The 22,215-nt window shown below is 38.7% G+C and overlaps 1 protein-coding gene across 1 annotated transcript; it reads right to left on the reverse strand.

Moving 5' to 3' along the window:
* Positions 1–391: 391 nt before the first annotated feature.
* Positions 392–17,614, reverse strand: FUNDC1 (FUN14 domain containing 1). Its single transcript, XM_037168133.2, has 5 exons — positions 17,413–17,614; positions 16,429–16,585; positions 12,588–12,663; positions 3,928–4,056; positions 392–1,765 (listed from the first exon to the last, which is right to left on the reverse strand). The coding sequence occupies exons 1-5, from the start codon at positions 17,438–17,440 to the stop codon at positions 1,688–1,690; spliced, it is 468 nt and encodes a 155-aa protein (XP_037024028.1). The 5' UTR covers positions 17,441–17,614; the 3' UTR covers positions 392–1,687.
* Between the last annotated feature and the right edge of the window lie 4,601 nt (positions 17,615–22,215).

Raw genomic sequence — 22,215 nt, forward strand, 5'->3', positions numbered from 1 at the left:
TGTGCCCCCTCTTCTCCTACTGTATCATACACAAAATAGACACTATAAGTATTTCTATAATGAACACACTTGAGTCAGCTATTAGAACTCCCCCACAGTAGTGTGCCCCACTGTTATCAGATGGGGTGCAGAGAAGTGTGGCCAAGGTTCTGCCTAACGTAGAATACAGCATGGGGAAAAGTAGGTTTACAATTGTTCATATGGAAAATGACACAATACCTAATAAATAATAATACAAAAAACCTCTGTTTTGCATACTCATAACTGTAAACCTAGTTTGCTTTACCCTATATTGTACCCTTTTAATTCCATACCAATGAAAAATTGGACAAAACATAAACAGAGGAAAGTTTGGAGAAGAAAAAAAACAAGTATTTCTAACCAACATCACTTCACATTAAGAAAGTCTGAGTTTTATTTAGCATTGTATCTGAGGCACTAATGAGAGTAAAGAAAGAACACAAAAATCAGTCTCACATTCAATTTCAAGGAATCTTGTGATAATGAAAGCACACATATTGTACTCAATTTAGAAAGATTCAAATGCATTATTTTTACAATACACAAAATATACTGTGGAGGACTTGCTACCAAAAAGAAATAGTCTAAATATCTGCAGTCTTTCTGATCTGAAGACTCTAATATATGTTGTTTTGATCTTTTTCCCAATTCCAATCTAGAACTCTATGGACAAAACAATACAGAAAGCTTTTCTGGGCAAAAGAGCCTCAAAGGGAGTGTAATGTCAGCCCTGAGAATCAAGTCAAATGGTCTAGTATTCAACCAACGTGATGCTACCAAAAGTCTGAAAGCCTTAATGCTTATATGCCTAGATCAAGGAGACAATTCTGTTTAAGTTATAATTTCTAATTATATAGAAAATCATGGTTCTTCACAGTAAATTCATACTGTACTACTATGTATTTTAAGGTAATTTTTACCACTTTGTGAAGAGGCCAAAATAATAATTAGAACTTTTAGAACCAAGAAAGGAGGTTCACTCAGTTAATAAAATAAAGCTGTGAACCAAATAAATGTACCCTCAAAATAATTATTTCTGCAAGGCTGCCAGAATAAATAAATAAATAATAATAAGCTTACAAACAAGATATACTTTTATAATTACAGATATCAAAGAAAGAAAAAAAGCTTTAAACATGTAATACTTCCTTAGAACAAACTACCCTGAAATTGTTTACTACAGTTATTATATAAGCAAAGTAAGAAATGCAGGGAAAAAAAAACAACATAAAAATTGGTATTAAATCTGTTTAATGTCTTTAATAATTGTACTATTTCTAAATCTTTCTACAAAAGAGCATTATAGTTCTTTAGTTTATTGCCAACATATCTTTAAAAAATAAGTCAGCCCTAATGTTGCAGCTATAATACAAAGTTTTATTTATTGGCTCTATACCATAAACACAATGAAGAACATCTGATTTAAATAAATGGAAGCCATTTTCTGCTCAGGAATACTACTGTACATATACCACGTAGGTTGTTTTACAGCAGATAACTAATCTGCCAACCTTTAGATGACAAAATGCTAAGTAGTGAATTTCATGTTGTTTAGCTAGTTGTTTCTTGTTGCCTTAGCTTGGTGGCATGTAATGTTGAGAGACAGCCTTGTCACCACCACTGCTTTTCTCACAGGTCACTCCGCTGTGGTAGAACACTCATATCCTTAAGATGCAAGGCCTAGCAAAAAGCCTCCCACAAATCCGCTGGATATCACAATGTTCTGTTTGACAAATTCTGTTGCCTAAAACATAAAGTTTAAACAAACATACTCTTAATTATGGTACAAAATGGGTGAATCTCAAAAACATTATGCTAAATGAAACAAAGACAAACTAGGACAAATGTATGATTCCACTTACCTGACTAGTCAAATTCACTGAGACAAACTAGAACAGATATTATCAACGGCTGGGAAAGGGGTTAATTGTGGGAAGTACTGCTTAATGGTTAGAGTTTCTGTTTGGGATGATGAAAAAGTTCTTGAAATGGATATGGTGGCACAAAACCATGAATGTACTTAATGCCAGAGAATTGTGCATTTAAAAACAGTTAAATGATCCACTTTATGTTATCATAACATAAAGTGGATCCTTAAATGCACTTAAGGATATGCGCATTTAACTGTTTTTAATGCACAATTTAAAAACAGTTATATATTTTACCACAATAAGAAAAACAAATAAAGACACAAATTTTTTTAAAAATATTTTATTTATTTATCTTTAGAGAGGAAGGGAAGGAGAGAAGTAGCGAAATATCAATGTCTGGTTGCCTCTCATGAGTCCCCTGTTGGGAACTGGCCTGCAACCTAGGCATGTGCCCTGACTGGGAATCGAACCACGATTGTGTGGTTCGCAGGCCCACGCTCAATCCAGTGAGCTACACCAGCCAGGGCTCAAAAACACAAATTTTAAAAAATTCTCTTAATTACTGAATCCAGAGCTAAGTAATATTTTGAGATGTTTTCCTCAATTCAATTATACTCAGCAAAAATTCTTGTGCACCTATTAGGGCAGGTCCTAACCACCACACAAGATGCTACCAGGGCTGTTCATTACAAACTGAAGGAGCCTACAGCCACCAGCCAGGCCCAAGTAAGCTTCTTGGCCCCTGAGATAATAGGTAAATTTAACAGATACTGAGTCCTACTCTGTGCCAAGCCCTGTTCTAGGCCTCCAAGCTATAGCCAAGCAATAATCTCACATAAAAAGAAATCTACCTACAGAGCAGGCATGAATGGTCCATTCATCAAGTTATTAACATAGATTATTTAATAAACTCCCACAGCATGCACAATGATGTTTATTAACAATCCACTTAGCCAGTAAGAAAAAAATGTACAGAATCAAAAAAAAAAATACTACCTTGATAAAATATATATTTAACCTAAATAAAATAATGAAGCAATCAGACAAAGCCAAACTGTGGAATATTCTGCCTAGATGCTTCAAAAATGTCAGTGTCATGAAAGACAGAAAAAAAAAATCCCCAGATGAAGAGATGGTTCAAACTTAAAGGAGACTTGATACACATGACTACCAAATGGAATACATAATTTTTAAGAAAAAAGTATAAAAGATATTTTGTGGAAAATTTTTAATATAGACTGCATATTAGGAAATACTACTGTATTGTTAAATTTGGAGACAAAAATAAGGGTAACTGCAGTTGTATAGAATATCCATACCCTTAGGAGATAATGTGCTAAAGTCTTTAAGAGTGAAAACTCATGTCTTAAATAATTAGGCAAAAATAAAAAGTGTAAATCTCTCTCTCTTTCACACACACACACACACACACACACACACACACACACACAGAAAGTAAATGCTGCAAAACAATTTGGTGAATAGATGAAGGGTATCTGGCTATTCACTGTATTTGTCTTTTAATTTTTCAACTGGTTTGAAAATTTTCAAAATAAAAAGTTAGGGGAAATAAAAGGATAGAACAAAAACAAGAAAAAGGGAGCATTCAATTCTAAACCAAGTACAAGAAGAAAATAAACAAAATATCCATAAAACATTAATAAAACTAATATATTAATAAAAAAAATTTTCAAACTATTTTACCTCAAGAAAAAATTAGGCAATTTTACTTTTTGTTTATCTGGTCTATACACGTACACATTTGTAAAAGCAGAGAAAAAATTCTGGAAAAATGTTATCAACTTTTACATGTAGATTAAAATAGGTGGGAGATGGGCAGAGAAAACTATGTTAACTAATAAAAAAAAATAACAGTTGAGTTAAATGGTAGCTTGATCCCAAATTTTACTTAACATTCTAGACATAACAAAAAACACCAATATTTTTAAAAACAAGATAATCCCTAGTTACATTTTCTACCAATCGAGACCCATCAAAACAATTAAAAGGGAGGAAAAAATGTACATTGTTTTACCTCTTCAATTATGTTGTTGATTTCAGGTGCTGCCTTATTTGCTCGTTTCTTAATCTGTCTTTTTGCTTTGTTTACACCCTTTTCAACTTTCTTCCAGTCAATCTGCACATAGCCACTGTGACTAGCAATCTACAACAGTGTAATAAAAATAGTTAATTCTAAAATAACCAGGTTGCTAATGAATCTATTATCCAGGAATATATAAACATTCAGATTTTAAGAAATGTATGAAGCTTAGAGGTAAGAAACCATAATTTATTCATTAATTTACTCATTTAACAGATACTGAATGCCTGCTCTGTGCCAAGCACTTCTCTAGGCACCCAAGTTACAGCCAAGAACAAGAGAGACATAAGTCTCCACCATGCGAGTGCTTCAGGTCTATTGCACAAAACAGATATTAAATACACACAATTACTTAGAAATGATGAACACTATGTTAGGAAAAGTACAGTATATGATGGGAAAGGATTCCAAAAATTATATTGTAACTATACTATAAATCTATCATAACTTTTGAAATTTGGGTATTAGCTAATAAAGACAGACTATTAAAATTATACAGCTAATAAAAAAGCAACTTGCAATTAAATAAATGTTTAATTATAAAGGATAAAACCAACCAGTTATTAGGTCACTAAAGAAAGCTGAAGTAGATTGAGGGGATTTTCCATACAAGATGGAGGCATAGGTACAAACACTGTACCTCTTCACACAACCAAATTTAAGGACAACAAAGATTTAGAAACAAAACACAACCAGAACAGACAGAAAACTGAACTGTACCAAAGTCCAACAACAACAAACCATTCATACAGACTGGTAAGAGGGGAGGAGTCGGCACCGGTGCAGAGGGATTCCAGCAGGAAGAGGCAGTGGTTAGCAGACCCTGTACGGGCAAGCAAACCCAGTGAGGCATGCAAGGCAGTTGGCTGACTGGGGATACACATTCAGGCGCACATAAAACAGGCAAAAAATGAGCAGTGAGACAAACTGCGCAACTCAGGACCCCAGCGCTGGGAAATAAAGCCTAAAATCAGATTGAAAAAGCTTTCCAGGGTTGAGGTGCTGGTTGAAATCAGACTGTCAGCTGATTTCTCAAAAAAGACCTTCAAGGCAAGAAGGGGCTGGAAAGAAGTATTCCAAGTCATCAAATCCAAAGACCTACAACCAAGATTGCTCTATCCATCAAAGCTCTCATTTAGAATGGAAGGGCAGATAAAGTGCTTCTCAGATAAGGTCAAGTTCAAGGAGTTCATCATCACCAAGCCCTTATTATATAAAATGTTAAAAGGACTTACCTAAGAAAAAGGAGTTAAAAAAGATGAACGGTGAAAGGACAGCAAACGCACAGTTATTAACAACCACACCTAAAACAAAAGCAAACTAAGCAGACAGCTACATCAGGAGTGGAGCCACAGAAATGGAGATCACATGGAGGGTTAGCAACAGGGAAATGGGAGGAGGATAAGTGGGGAGAAGGTACAGAGAATAAGTAGCATAGATGGTAGGGAGAAAATAGACAGGGGGAGGGCAAGAGTAGTTTGGGAAATGTAGAAGCTAAAGAACTTACAACACATGGACATGAACTAAGGGGAGAGGAATGTGGGTGAGAGGGGGTATGCAGGGTGGAGGGGAATGAAGGAGGGAATGGGACAACTGTAATGGCATAATCAATAAAATATTTTTTTAAATAAAAGAAATCTAAAGTATCCTGATAAAGGCTCCTCACTAAATCTGACTCTACTTAAATTAAGAATACTTTCTGGTAAATGCTTTTTAAAGTGGAATATAAAAAAATATGCTCTACGGAAGCTTTACACCATAAATCCTTTTAATAAAACTATAGCTAAATGCCTATTAACCACAAAACAAAAAAACCCTTTCATATGGTGCTACTGAGACACTGGAAAATCTCAACAAGTCTAATAGTGTGTTGTTGGGGGCTGGGATAAGCCTGAAACAGGCTGATACAATCAGACCTGAGAGATACGCCTTGAATGGCAGGATGTTGCAGTCAGGAGCCATAAAAACCTCCCCTCCTGGACATGCGGGTGGCACACCAATCAGTGCCTTGATCACGCGCCCGCCATGCACCCCCCGACCAATCGCAGGCTAGAGCACGCTCTGAAGCCACCTATCCACTGCACTTCCTCCACTGCCCTCCTCTATATAACTCCCTCCATTTTGAAATAAAATTTGCAGCTTGATCAGAATCTTTTGTCTTGCTGCCATTCTTCGCGCCTCCTGTCCCATCCCTCTTCATCTGTTACAGGTATATCGGCGGACCCCCTTTGACTGCCTCGCGGGCCGAGGCAGTGTGTAAGCCAGTACACTAAGTTAATCCCTCCAAATAAGAAAATCAAAATATATCTGATTTTATGTAAACAGGTTGGTAATCTCAGGTTCAATTTTCACTATGAATGACTACACAGAAGAATTTATCTCTATTTCTTCCTGTATTTATTCACCTTCTATCATTCACTTCAAACTCCAGCTTTAGCAAAACAGTACTCATTAAATCAAATGGCAAGTGAAAGCTTTTCCTGGCAGTAGTTGACATGGCAATCTGGATGGAAGTGATGATAAACCTTTGAACGCTCCCATAAGGAGAAACTCTAAACCCTGGTTAAAATACAAGGGCTCTAGAATTAACAAAAGCAAGCAGATTTTGAAGGGGAATTAAAACTTGTAGGAAGGGTAACTTATATAAGGTGAGTTACCCACTTTTCTGGCTTTTTATCCTGACAGTTGCAGGATGGTTAACACTTCAAAAGAAAATATGCCATCTTTCCAGCCTGAACAACCAAAGGACAGAGCCCAGGACAATAACAGCTGCCAGAGACAAAAGAGCTAAAGAAGGGGAGTCCCAAATTCTGTGTAAACTTTACCCAAGTCCTGAACCACACATCCAAGGGGCAAAAGTGACCATTCTGCTTGCAGGGGTGTCAAACTCATTTCACCGGGGGCCACACATCAGCCTCATGGTTGCCTTCGAAGGGCCAAAATAATTTTAGGGTTGTATAAATGTAACTACTCCATAACAAATAAGGAGTTGAAAGTACATTTGGCCCTTTGAAGGCAACCGCAAGGCTGATTTGGCCCCCAGTGAAAATGAGCTTGACACCCCTGGCTTAAGGCTAAAAGAAATAAACTGGGATTTGAATTGCTATTTACCACAGGTAGCAATTTGAGTCTAACCAAGTTAACTACGTGCTAAAATCAAAATACACTTCAGAGGCATAAAATAGAATCCAGAGTCTCCAAAACATAACATTCCTAATGCCCAGGATAAAATCCAAAGTTATTTGGAATATGATAAAACAGAAAAATGTGGCCTAGTCTCAAAAGCAAATCAACAGATACCAACATTGAGTTGACCCAGATAGGAAATTACCAGGACTTTAAAGCAGCTATCATAACTATGCTCGGTGAGGTATAGGAAACTATGTTTATAATCAATGGAAAGAACTCTCACCAGAGATATAGAAAATATAAAAAGAACTTAATGGCAGAAGGTAGATTACAGGAAAGAGTCAGTGAACTTGAAGCTACATTACTAGAAATTATATAATCTAAATAAATGGATCAAAAAAAATGAACAAAGCCTCAGAAAGTTATCAAAAAGCCCAACATGCACATAATCACAGTCATGTTCAGAAGGAGAAAAACAGGACTACTGGCCAAGATGGAGGCATAGGTAGACACACTGTGTCTCCTCACACAATCAGAAGAAGGACAACAACGATTTAAAAACAAAAACCCACCAGAACTGACAGAAAATCAAACTGTATGGAAGTCCAACAACCAAGGAGTTAAAGACACATTCATAGAGACCAGTAGGAGGGGCAGAGATGGGCAACAGGGGGGAGGGGACTTGTGGCAAGGCAGCAGCTGGCAGACCCAGTGAGGCTGCAGATTGTGGAGTGGGGCACGCAAGGTTGCAGCTGGTCAGTGAGGTGGCAGATTGCAAACTGGGTGGCCCTAAATTTGGACATAGATAAACCAGGAGAAACAACTAGGGAGCTGGAGGGACTGTGCAACCCAGGGCCCCAGCATGGGGAAATAAAGCCTCAAATCACTGATTGAAAACACCTGTGGGGGTTGACGCAGCGGGAGAAACTCCCAGTCTCACAGGACACTTTGTTGGAGAGACCTAGAACATACACAAACCCACCCACACAGGAATCAGCACCAGAAGGGCCCAATTTGCTTGTGGGAAGCAGGGGTAGTAAATGAAATTCAGCAGAGAGTGGAGCAAGCACCACTGTGCCCTCTCAGACCCCTTCCCCACAAAACAGCACCACAAGGCAGCAATGTGGGTTACCCTGCCCAGGTGAATACCTAAGGCTCCACCCCTCACTATGCGACAGGTGTGTCAAGACAAAAAAAAAATGGCCCAAATGAAAGAACAGATCAAAGCTCCAGAAAAAAATACAACTAAGCAACAAAGAGATAGCTAACCTATCAGATGCATAGTTCAAAACACTGGTAATCAGGCTGCTCACAGAATTGGTTGACTGTGGTCGCAAAATAGAGGAAGAAGTGAAGGTTACACTAAGTGAAATAAAGGAAAATGTACAGGAAATCAATAGTGATGGGAAGGAAACTGGAACTCAAATTAATGGTGTGGACCAGAACAAAGAAAGAAATATCCAACCAGAAAAGAATGAAGAAACAAGAATTCAGAAAAATGAGGAGAGGCTTAGGAACCTCCAGGACATCTTTAAACATTCCAACATCCAAATTATAGGGGTACCAGAAGGGGAAGAGGAACAGCCATGAATGGAAAACTTATCTGAACAAATAATAAAGGAGAATTTCCCCAATCTGGCAAATGAAATAGATTTCCAGGAAGTCTGGGAAGCTCAGAAAGTCTCAAAGAAGTTGGACCCAAGGAAGCACACACCAAGGCACATCATAATTACATTATCCAAGATTAAAATGGAGGAGAGAATCCTAGAAGGCAGCAAGAGAAAAGGAGACAGTTACCTACAAAGGAGTTCCCATCAGACTGTCAGCTGATTTCTCAAAAGACACCTTACAGGCAAGAAGGGGATGGAAAGAAGTATTCCAAATTATGTAAGGCAAGGACCTACATTCAAGATTGCTCTATCCAGCAAAGCTTTCATTTAGAATGGAAGGGCAGATAAAGTGCTTCTCAGATAAGGTCAAGTTCAAGGAGTTCATCCTCACCAAGCCCTTATTGTATGAAATGTTAACGTGATTTATCTAAGAAAAAGAAGATAAAAAGTATGAACAGTAAAATGACAGCAAACTCACAATTATTAACAACCACACCTAAAACAAAAACAAAAGCAAACAACTAGAACAGGAACAGAATCACAGAAATGTAGATCACATGGCGGGTTATCAACAGGGGAGTGGGAGGGGGAGAGAGGTACAGAAAATAAATAGCATAGATGGTAAGTAGAAAATAGATGGGGGAGGGTAAGAATAGTATGGGAAATATAGAATCTAAAGAACTTATATGTATGACCTATGGACATGAACTAAAGGGAAGGAATGTGGATGGGAGGGGGTGTGCAGGGTGGAGGGGAGTAAAGGAGGGACAATGGGACAACTGTAATAGCATAATCAATAAAATATAATTTTAAAAAAAGGAAACAGGAGGGAATGAATTATTTTTTTTAAATAATGGCCAAAACCTTCCCAAACATGGTTAAAGACATACATTTACAGATTCAAGAAGCTCAGTGAACTCCAGGTGATGATCTGATACAATAAAAAAACAATACTTAGATGAGGTGTGGAGTGGGGGAAGCATGCAAGTGTAGAGATTGGGAGGCGGGGCACACAGAGAAGTTCAATAAATGATAACTAAATTCTTATATTCCATAGTGGGGAGCCAATAGGTAATATCTCAAACTGAAAGATCAAAAACAAATGTCATAAAGGACACATGGACAAAGCCAAAGTGGGATAGGATTGAGGGTGGGAGTGGCTGCGGTTTGGGGGAGTGTTGGTGGAGAAAATGGAGGCAACTGTACTTGAACATCAATAAAAAAAGGGAAAAATGTCCAATAACGTTGTTTAGGGAAAAAAGGATAAATAAGAGTCAGCTAAGAGTTCAAAGTAGTTGCCTCAGGGGGAGGGAAAATGGAAGAGTAGTGAGGAGGGCAGAGTACTACTCTAATCTGTAACAAGTCTTGCACGTGTATTTGACCTTTTGAATTACGGGCATGTACAACTCTGAACAAATAAATTGAAATGATTTACATACCACTGTCTATTTTAACATGGCAATGTGATAATATCTACCAAAAAACACTTTTGAGTTACTAGAAAAGCTTTAAGTGTTAAGTAAACTAACACTTATATTTAAATACAAGTAAAGGTGACAAAAATATGGAAGTGGGCCTAAATAATAAGAGGCAATTAGCCTAAAAGCCATTTGTTACTCTTAATTCCTCCTTGTTACTTCTACTAAGTTTTCAATGTAAGTCCTATTTGTGGTAAAAAGTGCTTTGATGTAGGCAAGTCCCATGTTCTTCTAAGTGACTTCAAAAAACCTGTGGACTAGGCCTGGAGAAGTGGAAGGTGGCAATGTGGACTTGAGTGGTGCATACCAAGTGGACCGAAATGGACTTCTGAAGAACTGATACACAAAGTGAATTGCAATGTGTAATTCCCTCTATTCTGTGCACATTTCAGGAATCTCTGCTCAGGCCAGTAAACAGAAATGACCTTCCACTAGACAGAAATGACAATTGGGGGGGGGGGGGGGGCTGGGATGGGAGAAATAGACAAAAAATGTACTTGAAAAAAATAACTAAATAAAAGTTTAAAAATATATATATATATATATATATATATAAAGAAATGACAACTGAGTTTTGAAATAGGTATAGGATTAGACATCTTAATTCTTAATTTACATAAACCAAAATCAAAATCAGCTTAATTAAAAGTATCTTCTGTACAAAGGCTGGCATATTCACTCAAAGGAAATTTAGATATCCACATTTTTTTTACCTCTTACCACAAGTAAAAAGCAATTATTTCTAATAATGTCACCAACAGAAAGAAAAATTATTTTTTAAAAGCTATTTAGTAAAAAACACAAAATCTGTACTTAACACATACAAATCCAATCCCTTTGTTCTTCAGGCAACAACACTGGTTATTACATGATCAATGGCTTAGATGTTGAAGTAAGATTTGGGCTGCTGTGACCATGAATCATTTTTAAAATCTAGTACGACTGACAGTTCTCTGTATCTTTAAAACTGCTGCTACCATTCATTCCCAGAGATTTTCACTTTTAGGATTTACTATATTTGATTTTCAGGGAATGATATTTTTGAAAAACTATATGCCAAACAGACATGAACTCTAGATAACATCCTCATAAACATCCACTAATGGCAAAGCATTTTTGAATCTTAGGGGAACATGAACAAGCTAAAACTTCAAATCTACCTACCTCAGAAATAAGATTATGAATTTCTTAAACCCAATTTTCCACTCTCTATATTATTATATTCCCTTGTTTAAAAAATAGATATTGCTAACAGTGATTTCCTCTGTAACAGAAAACTGATGGCTAGGAAATGGGAAGGAAGGAGACCTTTTAAAAATTATATACTGTGTGTGAATTTTAAATATACAAAGTCTGTCCAGAGAGTATCCATCTATGCACTATGAAAAATAGACATTTATTGAAAAATATACAAGAAACATTGAACATAGGACAATGACACCTCAGTTCTCTTCAAAATAGGCACCTTGGGACCTCACACAGTTCTCCCAATCGCCAGCAGCTGCCCTGTCATATTTTCCTGAATCTCATCAGGGGTCTGAAATGTCTTTACTTTCAAAGGTGATTTTAGTTTTAGAAAAAGCCAGAAGTCACAGGGCACCAACTCTGAGCTGTAACAGGGCTAAGTCACCTGGATGATTTGATGTTTCTAAAAAAAAAAAAAACCTCTGCATGAAACGTGATGCATGATAGAGGAACATTGTTGTGATGAGGCTGCCAATCACCAGTTATGCATAGCTGCAGCCTTCTGAATCATCCAGATAGTTTCCACTGGAGGAATGTTCAAGTTTAACACAAAATTTGATGTAGATTCATTGCTCTACTCGCTCAGTTATTTTGAAGGCGATAGCCACACAGTACACATGCTCACTCAATGGCATCTACTACTCTCAATGACTAGTACAGTGAAGTTGTCATTGTTTACATGTGCAAATTCCAGTCCATTCTCCTTGGCTGCCAGGTCATATTGATGTTCGGAAAACGGTTCTCGTTATATTAACAATGGCTGGACTTTTTCCGGACAGACCTCTTATGTTTAAAATGGTCAGGATGAGTAGATTTATATTATTGATGAAATGTTTACTTTGTTATGGAAATGGTTTAAGGGAAACTGGGTAAGTAATAAAAGAAATGAGGTACCATGGATTTTAATAGTTGTCATTTTAAAAATTGGGATCATACTGTATTTAAAAAACTTAGAAGTATGGGAATTGTCTTTTGTGACAGATGCCAGCTTTCCATACTCATTTTAGTTTTTTCATAAACTGAGTGCCTAAAAGAAAAATTCCATCTTCTATTAAAATGGATAGGAGTGAAATGGCCAAACTTGACTTTCTCAGTTCCTAAGCCGAGGTAAGTAAATAAAGCTCTGACATACCTGAAGGAGAAGAAAGCCACCACCTACTGCAGTTGCTGCAAGTTTTCCAACTTTCTGAAACAAAAATCCTGCACACCTTTAATGAAATAACAAAAAATGAGATTAATGATGTATTAAACTTTCTCCCTCTTCTACTTTTCACTGCTTTCCTAGTAAAACTTAATGTCTTTCCATTTCTTTTGATCATGTCCCTTACCTAATCAGAAACACTCGATGTTTCTGTTCAGTTATATACGCTAGTCAAAAAAGGCAGAATCTAAATTGTCTGAGATACGCTTCAGGAATGGAGAGGAGGGGATTTTGTAGGAAAAAAAGATTGGCTACTGAAACTGAAGGCTGAGCATTCAGAGGTTCACTATACTCTTCCTTCTCTATTTGTAAAGATGAAATTCTGCATAATAAAAATGACTTATTTTGTTTTTTAGTAGTCAAGATGTTCTACATACGCAGCTGACCCTCACTCCATCCAAAACTTCTGCTCCAACCCAATTAGTTTCCAAATAGGTCATCACCACTGCTCAAGCTATTAATTTCCCTGCTTCTAGGGGTTTCCACATAGCTCTGCCTATCTAAAGCGTTTCCACCCTTTTAAGGTCCAGTTGGAGTTCCACCTTCATGACTCCACTTCAGCCCACATTTCTCATGGCTTCCTTACTTACATCTATCTATCTACCTCTATATTCAATCTGTTTTGTTTCATCTATCCATTAAGAATGTTAACCCATACTCCTTTTATGATTTTCTCCTTCAGTGAGCTCATATTCCCTTTAGTAGTCTAGGTCCACAGTGTGCAAAAGAATCTCAGATTGTTAATTCTAGTCTTCTGTACAGGGTTAAATAAATGACCCCTCAGAATGTATGTCTTTCCAGAACCTCAGAATGTGACCTTATTTGGAAGGTTACTGCAGATGAAATTAGGTGTGATGAGGTCATACTGGAGCAGAGAGGACCCTAAATCTAACATGACTTAATCCACTATGTTACAGAGACACACAGAGGGAAGATGGCCATGTACTGAGAGTGGTAGAAATTGGAGTAAGTCTATAAACCAAGGGATGCCAGAGATCGCTTGCAACCACCAGAAGCTAGGTGAGAAGCATCAAACAGATTTTTACTCTGAGCCTCCAAGAAGAAACCAACCCTTCCAATACCTTTCAGATTTCTATCCTCCAGATCTGTGACAGAATTTCTCTTTTTAAAAGCCATCTAGTTGTGCTACTTTGCTAAAACAGCCCTAGGAAACTAATATGCTTTCATAAATGGAAAATTTACATTTCCAATTATATCATGAGCTTCTCTGTCACCCAGAACCACATACAGACATAATGTTTTATTATACTTCACTTTATTTGTGCTTCAAAGATGCTGCATTGTCTATAAATTTAAGGCAAGGCCCTCTACCAGCAAAAATATTATGACTCTCTTTATTGTGGTGATCTGGAACCAAACCTGCAATATCTCTGAAGTATGCCTACACTGAAAAAATCCCAAAGCAAACATCTTTTCAACCAAACCAACTGTTGCCAAGGTCCCAATCTGTTAGTGATAGCACCATTCTCTAGGTTCGCCACCCATGTTCATCCCAGACCCTGCTTTCTTCATTGCCTTCGAGGTCCAACTGATTGCCAATTCTATATACTCTATCTTCAAAACATTATTTGACTTTCCATTATCTTCTTTCCACTCTCAAAGCATCATTATCTTGTTTCCACACCAGGCTAAGTCATCTTCCAGACTTTCTAAATCTTCACTCCTCCCATCTATCCTAGCAACCACCCATCCAGAAATTAGTTTTAATTTCTTATTATGATAAAAAAAAGTATAGTTACTCACACTTCAATATAATCTCAGCCTCCAGCCATATCCTGAATTGGTCTGAATTGTTAACTAGTTAGGTTATGCCTATTAGCCATTCTTCCTTAATGTACATCACAATAGTACACCTATTTGATACCCTAAAAAAACTGCAAAACTTTACCACTGAATCTAAAGTCATTGCAGCAAACCACATGTGCAGCATTAGTCCTATTACACAGTTCTGGATCAACACCTGGCTTTTATCCAAGCATATGTATTACTATAAAAACCATGTCCCTCAGTAGGGAAGTCAGCAACAAAGGCTCAGAAAAGAGAGAAGAGGATGCAGGCCCCTACCAGGTCTCGACAATATCCCAGGGAGCATGCTCCACAAGCATGTGTATCTTTTGCCTGATGGCATGAAGCACTAAAATGAACCTACTAATTTCCCCTGCTCTATCTCTAGGCTTTCCAAACAAATTTCTACCAACTATGGGGCTTCTCAAGAGTTTAACCTATGGGGAGAAAATGGGGACAACTGTAATTGAACAACAATAAAAAAATTTTTTTAAAGAGCTTAACGTACAAGGAAAAAAATACACAATGATTTAATTCTATTGCTCAATTATTTTTTAGTTTTTCTTCAGATAGGGCTTTAAACCCTGACTTATTATTAACCAATCATCCATGGCACCAAACTATGACCAAACTGTATTTTTAGGCATAAGACCAAACCCTGAATTACGGGGTCCAAGTTACAACCAGCCTGTGGAGAATCATCTGAATAACTAGAGCCCTGACAAGGCATCTCTTCTAATTACAGGCTTTTTTCATAAGCAGTATGAATAAGTACATATCATGAATAAATACTGCACCTAAGCATCACAGAACCTACACAATGAGTGTGGCCACCATAAAATGATATTCCTAAACATTTTATTTATTTATTTTTAGAGAGAGAAGAACGGAGGAAGAAACAAAGGGAGAGATTCATCAATGTGCAAGAGAAACTGATTGGTTCTCTCTCGAATGCCCCTAACCAGGGATTGGCTTTCAACCCAGGCATGCGCCCTGATTGGGAATCAACCCAGCAATCTTTCAGTTTGAAGGCCAATGCTCAATCCACAGAGCCACATCAGCCAGGCTACCATAAAATAACATTTACAAAAAGGCATAGGAGTACACCATTGTTTCGAGGTACATGTAAATACAAATTTAAAAAATAATTTTACTTATCTAATTTAAATATGTAAATATTTAAATTAATGTAAGATTAATTTAACTTAGAATCCACGAAAATATTATTACTCACAAGTTAAGCACCCACACTAACTTCAACAATTCTCTATGGTCATGAACATTTTCAAAATAAAGGGTCAAACTTGTTTCTAACTCTTGCTATTTGGCTAATCTTTAATTCTAGTAACAGGATTAGATCTATAGTGACAACTATGTAATCATGTGATGTGAAATGTTAACTGGTTAAGGTTAATGCTTATTAACTGCTTAATGGACTCCACAATATTTTTAGAATGAACAATCAGCCCTTTAATTCCAACAAAGAATGTTCCACAACCCTTCAAAGAATTATAATCCAAACTAGCCCACAAAAATCAACAGAATCATCTGTATCATAACCGATCATTTTTACTGAGAATTTTACACTGCTCTGCACAAGTCACCATCCTGGAGACCAGTTCTGCTGTGGGAGTTCTCACAGCTTTTTCCAGTTATTAGCACTCAACAAGTAAAAATCATTTATGTGTAATTAACTCATCTATTTCTTCCTCTTTACCAAATCAGATCCACTGTATTTGCTGAATTTGAGAAGGGGGAAAATATATAAAGAATCAAAGGAAGGATGAGGAGGGAACAGTGGAACAGTGATGGGCACAGGGAAATATCATCAAAACCCAACAGTAATGATTACACTAATCATTGGGATTTACAACATAAAGCCACTAAGTGAGCACTGTAAGTATAGCACACGGGAAAGGGCAGCAGTCAGGCTCCCAATAAAATGTAGTGAAAAAGCTGTTCTCACCAGCCAGTCACTCCACCCATTACAATCTGGGTGGCTACTGAGTATTTTTCTACCATGGGTCCAGAACTGTGGCCAAAAACACGATTCCACCAGTGGTGTCTTCTTGCATACTCAGTTAAATCCAACACTTCGTAAGAGTCATCATCACTTTCATATTCTTCAAAATACAAAATAGAAAAAATAAATTTAGAGTCAACCAAAAATTAGAATGCCCTATACAATTTTTATGTTACAACTCACGGTTATTTTGGGACTACAGGTTAAACCACAGAGATGGAAACTAACAGTCTGTTACCTCGAAACCCCTGAGACTCGGGGCCTCAAGAGTAAAGAGCCTAGCATCTCATTTCCAAAGGCCCAGAATCAGCCTGGAGACCCAAGCCAGAACCAGGTCAGAGTTGCACAGCAGTGAGGGGTGGCCCACTGCGCCCCCACCTGGGCCCCGAAATTTCAGTAAGATCAGGTCAGAGTTAGGTACACAGCAGTAGGGATGTCCCCAACCCCCAAATCTCAAAGGGTCAGGTCAAAGTTACACAACAGTGAGGAGTCACCTCAAATCTCAGTAGGGTTAGCTCAGTTTCACACCATAAAGGGTCACCCCCAAATCTCAGTAGGGTTAGGGCCAGAGCAAGGTCCACTTTCTTCAGCGAAAAAAAGAGGGAGTCCTCCTCTGGCAGAAATGTTTAGGGGCCCGGCAAGAAGAAATTGCTTCTGAGTCAAGACTGAAAAACACGTTTGAAGATGGAAATAAAGGCCGCAGGTGGGATGTTTTGGGGGTGAGGGTCGCTCTTCGACTGCGTCCCGCCAGAAGGGGAGGGAGAGTTCAGTTCGGACAAGAGTCCTGTTCAAAGCTGCTGCCTCAAGGAAAAAAAAAAGTCCTGGGAGTCCCAGGAGCCCTGGAACAGAGAAAGAAAGAGGCGCCCCGGAACAAGGTCGAGAATTGCGACCGCGTATCAGATACTACTTCGGGCCCTAGCCGCTCACCTTGGGGAGGGGGATTCCGGGTCGCCATGATACCGCCGGCGGCCTGTTTTGATGGTGGTCGCTGACCGCCCTCCTCTCCCCACTACTTTAAGAGCCGCTCTAGGCCCAGGTGGAAGTCTGTGGTCTCTTTTTTCTTCCTCCTTCTCCTCCTCCAAGCGCGTTATCCTGTCCCCACCCCCTCCTCACAGCGCAGGGCCTTTAGCGCAAAGCTGGAGGTTGGGGAACAGGAGGTAGGCTAACAGCCCCGCTAGGGCCTGTGGGAGTTGTAGTCCGTTACCCTTACAACCCTGGCTTCCACCCCAAACACCCTAGAATTTCCATACCTAATTGTAATTTTTGTTTTAAATAGCCTCATGGCTGAAGGGGAGGGGTTCATCACTTGGTGGTATAAAGCAAAAACCAGCTTGGGATTTTGAACAGTGTAGCAGAATTCAAGCCCTTAAGAAAAAGAGTATTCAAAAAGAAATAAAAGCAACCCTGTTCCAAACTATGCTGTTCTAAGAAGGCAAGGGCTCACCAACGAGTGGAAAATTTTTCTAATGCTCTACTGCTGAAAATTGAAACTTTTTTTATCCCCTCTCTCTCCACATGTTTCCTACCAATAACCCAAGAGAGGTAGAGAAATGCCTGGGAACTGACCTGACACCAGCTATTCCAGAGGACATACATTTTTAGCATCATTTTATTATTTAAAGCTGACAAAGGAACAAGATCTAATTCTAGACCTAGAGACCCCATGGCCTTCTGTAGGGTGAAAAACCGTGTTCATCACCAAGCAGACGACACAGGTTCACGTAAACCAGCCTTCAAACTTGTTTTGAATTTGCTTTGCACCTGCATTCATTGTACAATTTTAAAAAAGAGCTCTCAGTATTTGTTTTAATGGAAAAGCAAATTCTTGTATAGGTTGCATTACTTAAAATATTGACTTACATGATCATGCTTGGCTTTTCAAATCCTGGTGCTTTAAATACAAGGGTTGATTCTCTGAAGTTTCTTAGCTCATGGCCCCTGAAATGCAATTCTAAGACTGGCTAGAGATGCTAGTGCTCAAAGACAATTACTTTGTGTAAGACTCACTTTTCAAAACAAAACAACTTTAAGGGAAATTAGTCCAAGTGTTCTCATTGAAAGATTTTCCCAAAAGTTACAGATTGGAGTTTCTACACTTCTTCCTCTCCATTGCCCATACACTCCTAATGAGATGCTAACAAATAGAGAAATAGCAAATGATGGACCACTGAAAGAAAAGAAAGGAGAAAAACAAGACAAAGGAAAATTACAAACTGAAAGAATGGCCCTGGACACAACTACCTGCAATGACTCAGTTTTATTAAGAAGTTTTAATGTCAGACCATCCCATGTGGTTACTTTAGGTCTCTGAGTTTAGAAGGCCACCATGCAGGCCTCCCCTGAGCTTATCGGGTTTAATATGTGGCCCCTTTTACAGCCACATTTCTTAGCCACTAGTGAAAAAGCTTTCATTCTGTTGGCGCAACAACAAATGGTTTATGGTGTAAATTGTATACACAGACTTTAATAGATGTTATAATCTTCCTGATGGATTTAAGAGAGTGATATTTTTATTCCCACTTTAAATATTGTGTTCTTCCCCAGTCAGCACTAATGACCATTTTCATCATGAACACATTTATCATTCCAACTATACCGAAAAATAATTTGGGTAGTCCCCAACTTTTCAGTGGGTAGTATTCCAAAGTTTGAGTAATTTATTTGAACTAGAAAACATTTTCTATTTAATCCATAATGAAGCCATAATAAAACTATTCCTAATCTTCACCTTTCTTCATTGTCTTTGGAAATCTCATTTGTTAAAAACAATTTAGTCAGAATGGAGAAAAACAAAAGGAAACAAAAACATCAAACAGAAGAGCATTTCACACCCCCTGAGCAATCTAATCTCCCCCATTAGCTCCAACTGTCACTCCCACTAGATATCTGCTTTTGAATGACACACTATCTATGAAGATAACCAAACCAATAACAAATCCAGTCAGTTCTCCTTTTCCCTTTCTCCTCTCCCACAGTTAAGCAGCCACTTATCCTGTGCTTGTACTACCAAAGTGGTGACGACAATTCTGTCCTTGATTCTGTCCAAAGCCATCCTTTGGACCATTGTAATGGCCTCTCAATCAGCTTCTTCTTGCATTTTCTTGCCTCTTCCAATCTAACCTCAATCTAATCTCTTCCGTCACTAAGTCTTCTAAAACCTAAATCTGACTATAGTTGATTCCTGAACAACACAGGTTCAAATTTCACAGGCCCACTTATACATGGATTTTTTTTCAGTAAACATTGTAAATCTGCCTGGCTGGTGTGGCTCAGTGACTGAGCACCAGAAGCAAAGGGTCGTTGGTTCCATTCCCAGTCAGGACACATGCCTGGGTTGCAGGCCTGGTCCCCAGTAGGCGTGCACAAAAGGCAGCCACACATTGGTGTTTCCCTCTCTTTCTCCCTCCTTTACCCTCTCTCTAAAAATAAATAAATAAATTTTTTAAGCATTGTAAATCTGTTTTCTCCTCTTTATGATTTTCTTAATAACATTTGTTTTCTAGCTTACTTTTGTTAAAGAAAAAACCACAGACCGAAAATGGCATAATTTGTGCTACAAGCCCATGTTCTAATTGTAGTTTCAACTTCTCCCAGAAACATGATCTTAATCAACCAGTCTGTAATTTTTTGGTCAAGTATTACTAAAGTAATCTGTCCCTTGGGCCCTCTCTATCCCCAACCTCCTACAAAGAACAAGCAATCTGCATGATAAAAACTCTTCTCATTTTCTTCTCCCAAGCAAAAGATGTCCCCCTGCAAAAAATAACAATTCTTTCTTTTCTTTTTTGTTAGGAGGTCCCTTTGCCCCATGTTAGTTCCTATAAAAAATACATTTGCACAACCCCTCAGAGAGCACCTTCTAGTTGCTAGATGTGATGCTGCCAGATTCATAAAACACTGAAAAAACCTAATTAAATATCCAAATTTATTAGGTTGAACTTTGTTCCTTAACACTTTATTGTAAGAATGCATCATGTAATACCTACACAAAATATGTGTTAATTGACTTGTCACTGATAAGGGAGGTCAGCCTTGGGCTGCCTGGTAGTGTATGGGGTTCTTTGCTTCATGCAGGAAAGATTTCACAACATGAGTCCAGGATTTTTTAAATTTTTATTTTATTGATTATGCCATTACAGTTGTTCTATCCCCCCCTCATTCCCTTCCACCCTGCACACCCCCTACCCCACCATTCCCCCCTTTAGTTTATGACCATGTGTCTCAAGTTCTTTAGATTCTATATTTCCCCTACTATTCTTGCCTTCCCCCTATCTATTTTCTACCTATCGTCTATGCTACTTATTCTCTGTACCTTCTTTCCCCTTCTCCTTCTCCCAATTCCCTGTTGCTAACCCTCCATGGGATCTTCATTTCTATGGTTTGCTCCTGATCTAGCTGTCTGCTTAGTTTGCTTTTGTTTTAGGTGTGGTTGTTAATAACTGTACGTTTGCTGTCCTTTCACCGTTCATCTTTTTTAACTCCTTTTTCTTAGGTAAGTCCTTTTAACATTTTATATAATAAGGGCTTGGTGATGATGAACTCCTTGAACTTGACCTTATCTGAGAAGCACTTTATCTGCCCTTCCATTCTAAATGAGAGCTTTGATGGATAGAGCAATCTTGGTTGTAGGTCTTTGGATTTCATGACTTGGAATACTTTCCAGCCCCTTCTTGCCTTGAAGGTCTTTTTTGAGAAATCAGCTGACAGTCTGATGGGAACTCCTTTGTAGCTGACTGCCCCCTTATCTCTTGCTGCTTCTAGGATTCTCTCCTTCATTTTCATCTTGGCTAATATAATGATGATGGGCCTTGGCGTGTTCCTTCTTGGGTCCAACTTCTTTGGGACTCTCCTGAGCTTCCTATTTCCTTTGCCAAATTGGGGAATTTCTCCTTTATTATTTGTTCAAATAAGTTTTCCACTGGTGGCTGTTCCTCTTCCCCTTCTGGTACCCCTATCATTCGGATGTTGGAATGTTTAAAGATGTCCTGGAAGTTCCTAAGCCTCTCCTCATGTTTTTGAATTCTTGTTTCTTCATTCTTTTCTGGTTGGTCATTTTTATCCTCCTTCTGGTCCACTCTTTTGATTTGAGTCCCAGTTTCCTTTCCATTACTATTGGTTTTCTGTGCATTTCCATTCCTTTCAATTAGTTTAGCCTTCGTTTGTTCCTCTAATTTGTGACTAAAATCAACCAGTTCTGTGAGCATCCTGATCAACAGTGTTTTGAACTGTGCATGTGAAAGTTTTGTTATTGAAAGTCTTCGTCACTTAGATTTATGGGCTCTGGGGCTTTGAGATCTTCTTGAGCCATTTTTGGTCTGTTTGCGCCCATTAAGTATGAGGAGCAGAGCCTTGGGGTGAGGCGGGGCCTCCAGTGCAGGGTCACTGGGTTGTGATGCCGTATATGGTGGCAGGGTCAGAGTAGTGAAATGGCGCCCCCAGTCTCCTGCTTCCCGCCGCTGGGTGAGGAGTGAAGCCTGAGGTGTTCACCAGGGTAGGGTCGCTCAGGTCGCAGGGTCATGACACTGTATGTGAGGGCGGGGTCAGAGCCAGGAAATGGTGGCCATCTCTGCTGCCTCCCAAGTCTGGGACCCACTGGGTCCCGTTTCACTGCCCACTCCCTCGCTGGTCTATCTGCACAGGAATGTGGGACCACAGTCAACCCGCCGCCCCCTTCACCCTCGCTGGATCCGCCAGTCACTCACTGGGTTGGCCCTTTGCAACCCCATGCCT

Source organism: Artibeus jamaicensis, unplaced genomic scaffold (genome assembly GCF_021234435.1).
Source record: "Artibeus jamaicensis isolate MK-2021 breed Jamaican fruit bat unplaced genomic scaffold, CSHL_Jam_final contig_60, whole genome shotgun sequence".
Classification (NCBI taxonomy): domain Eukaryota; kingdom Metazoa; phylum Chordata; class Mammalia; order Chiroptera; family Phyllostomidae; genus Artibeus; species Artibeus jamaicensis.

Excerpts from the sequence above, each read along its gene's own strand:
- FUNDC1 (XM_037168133.2), bottom strand. The coding sequence starts at position 17,440 with ATGGCGACCCGGAATCCCCCTCCCCAAG. Across the intron at positions 4,057-12,587 it reads GTGGCTTTCTTCTCCTTCAG|ATTGCTAGTCACAGTGGCTA; the intron begins GTATGTCAGAGC and ends ACACTGTTGTAG. Across the intron at positions 1,766-3,927 it reads TCAACAACATAATTGAAGAG|GCAACAGAATTTGTCAAACA; the intron begins GTAAAACAATGT and ends TTTATGTTTTAG.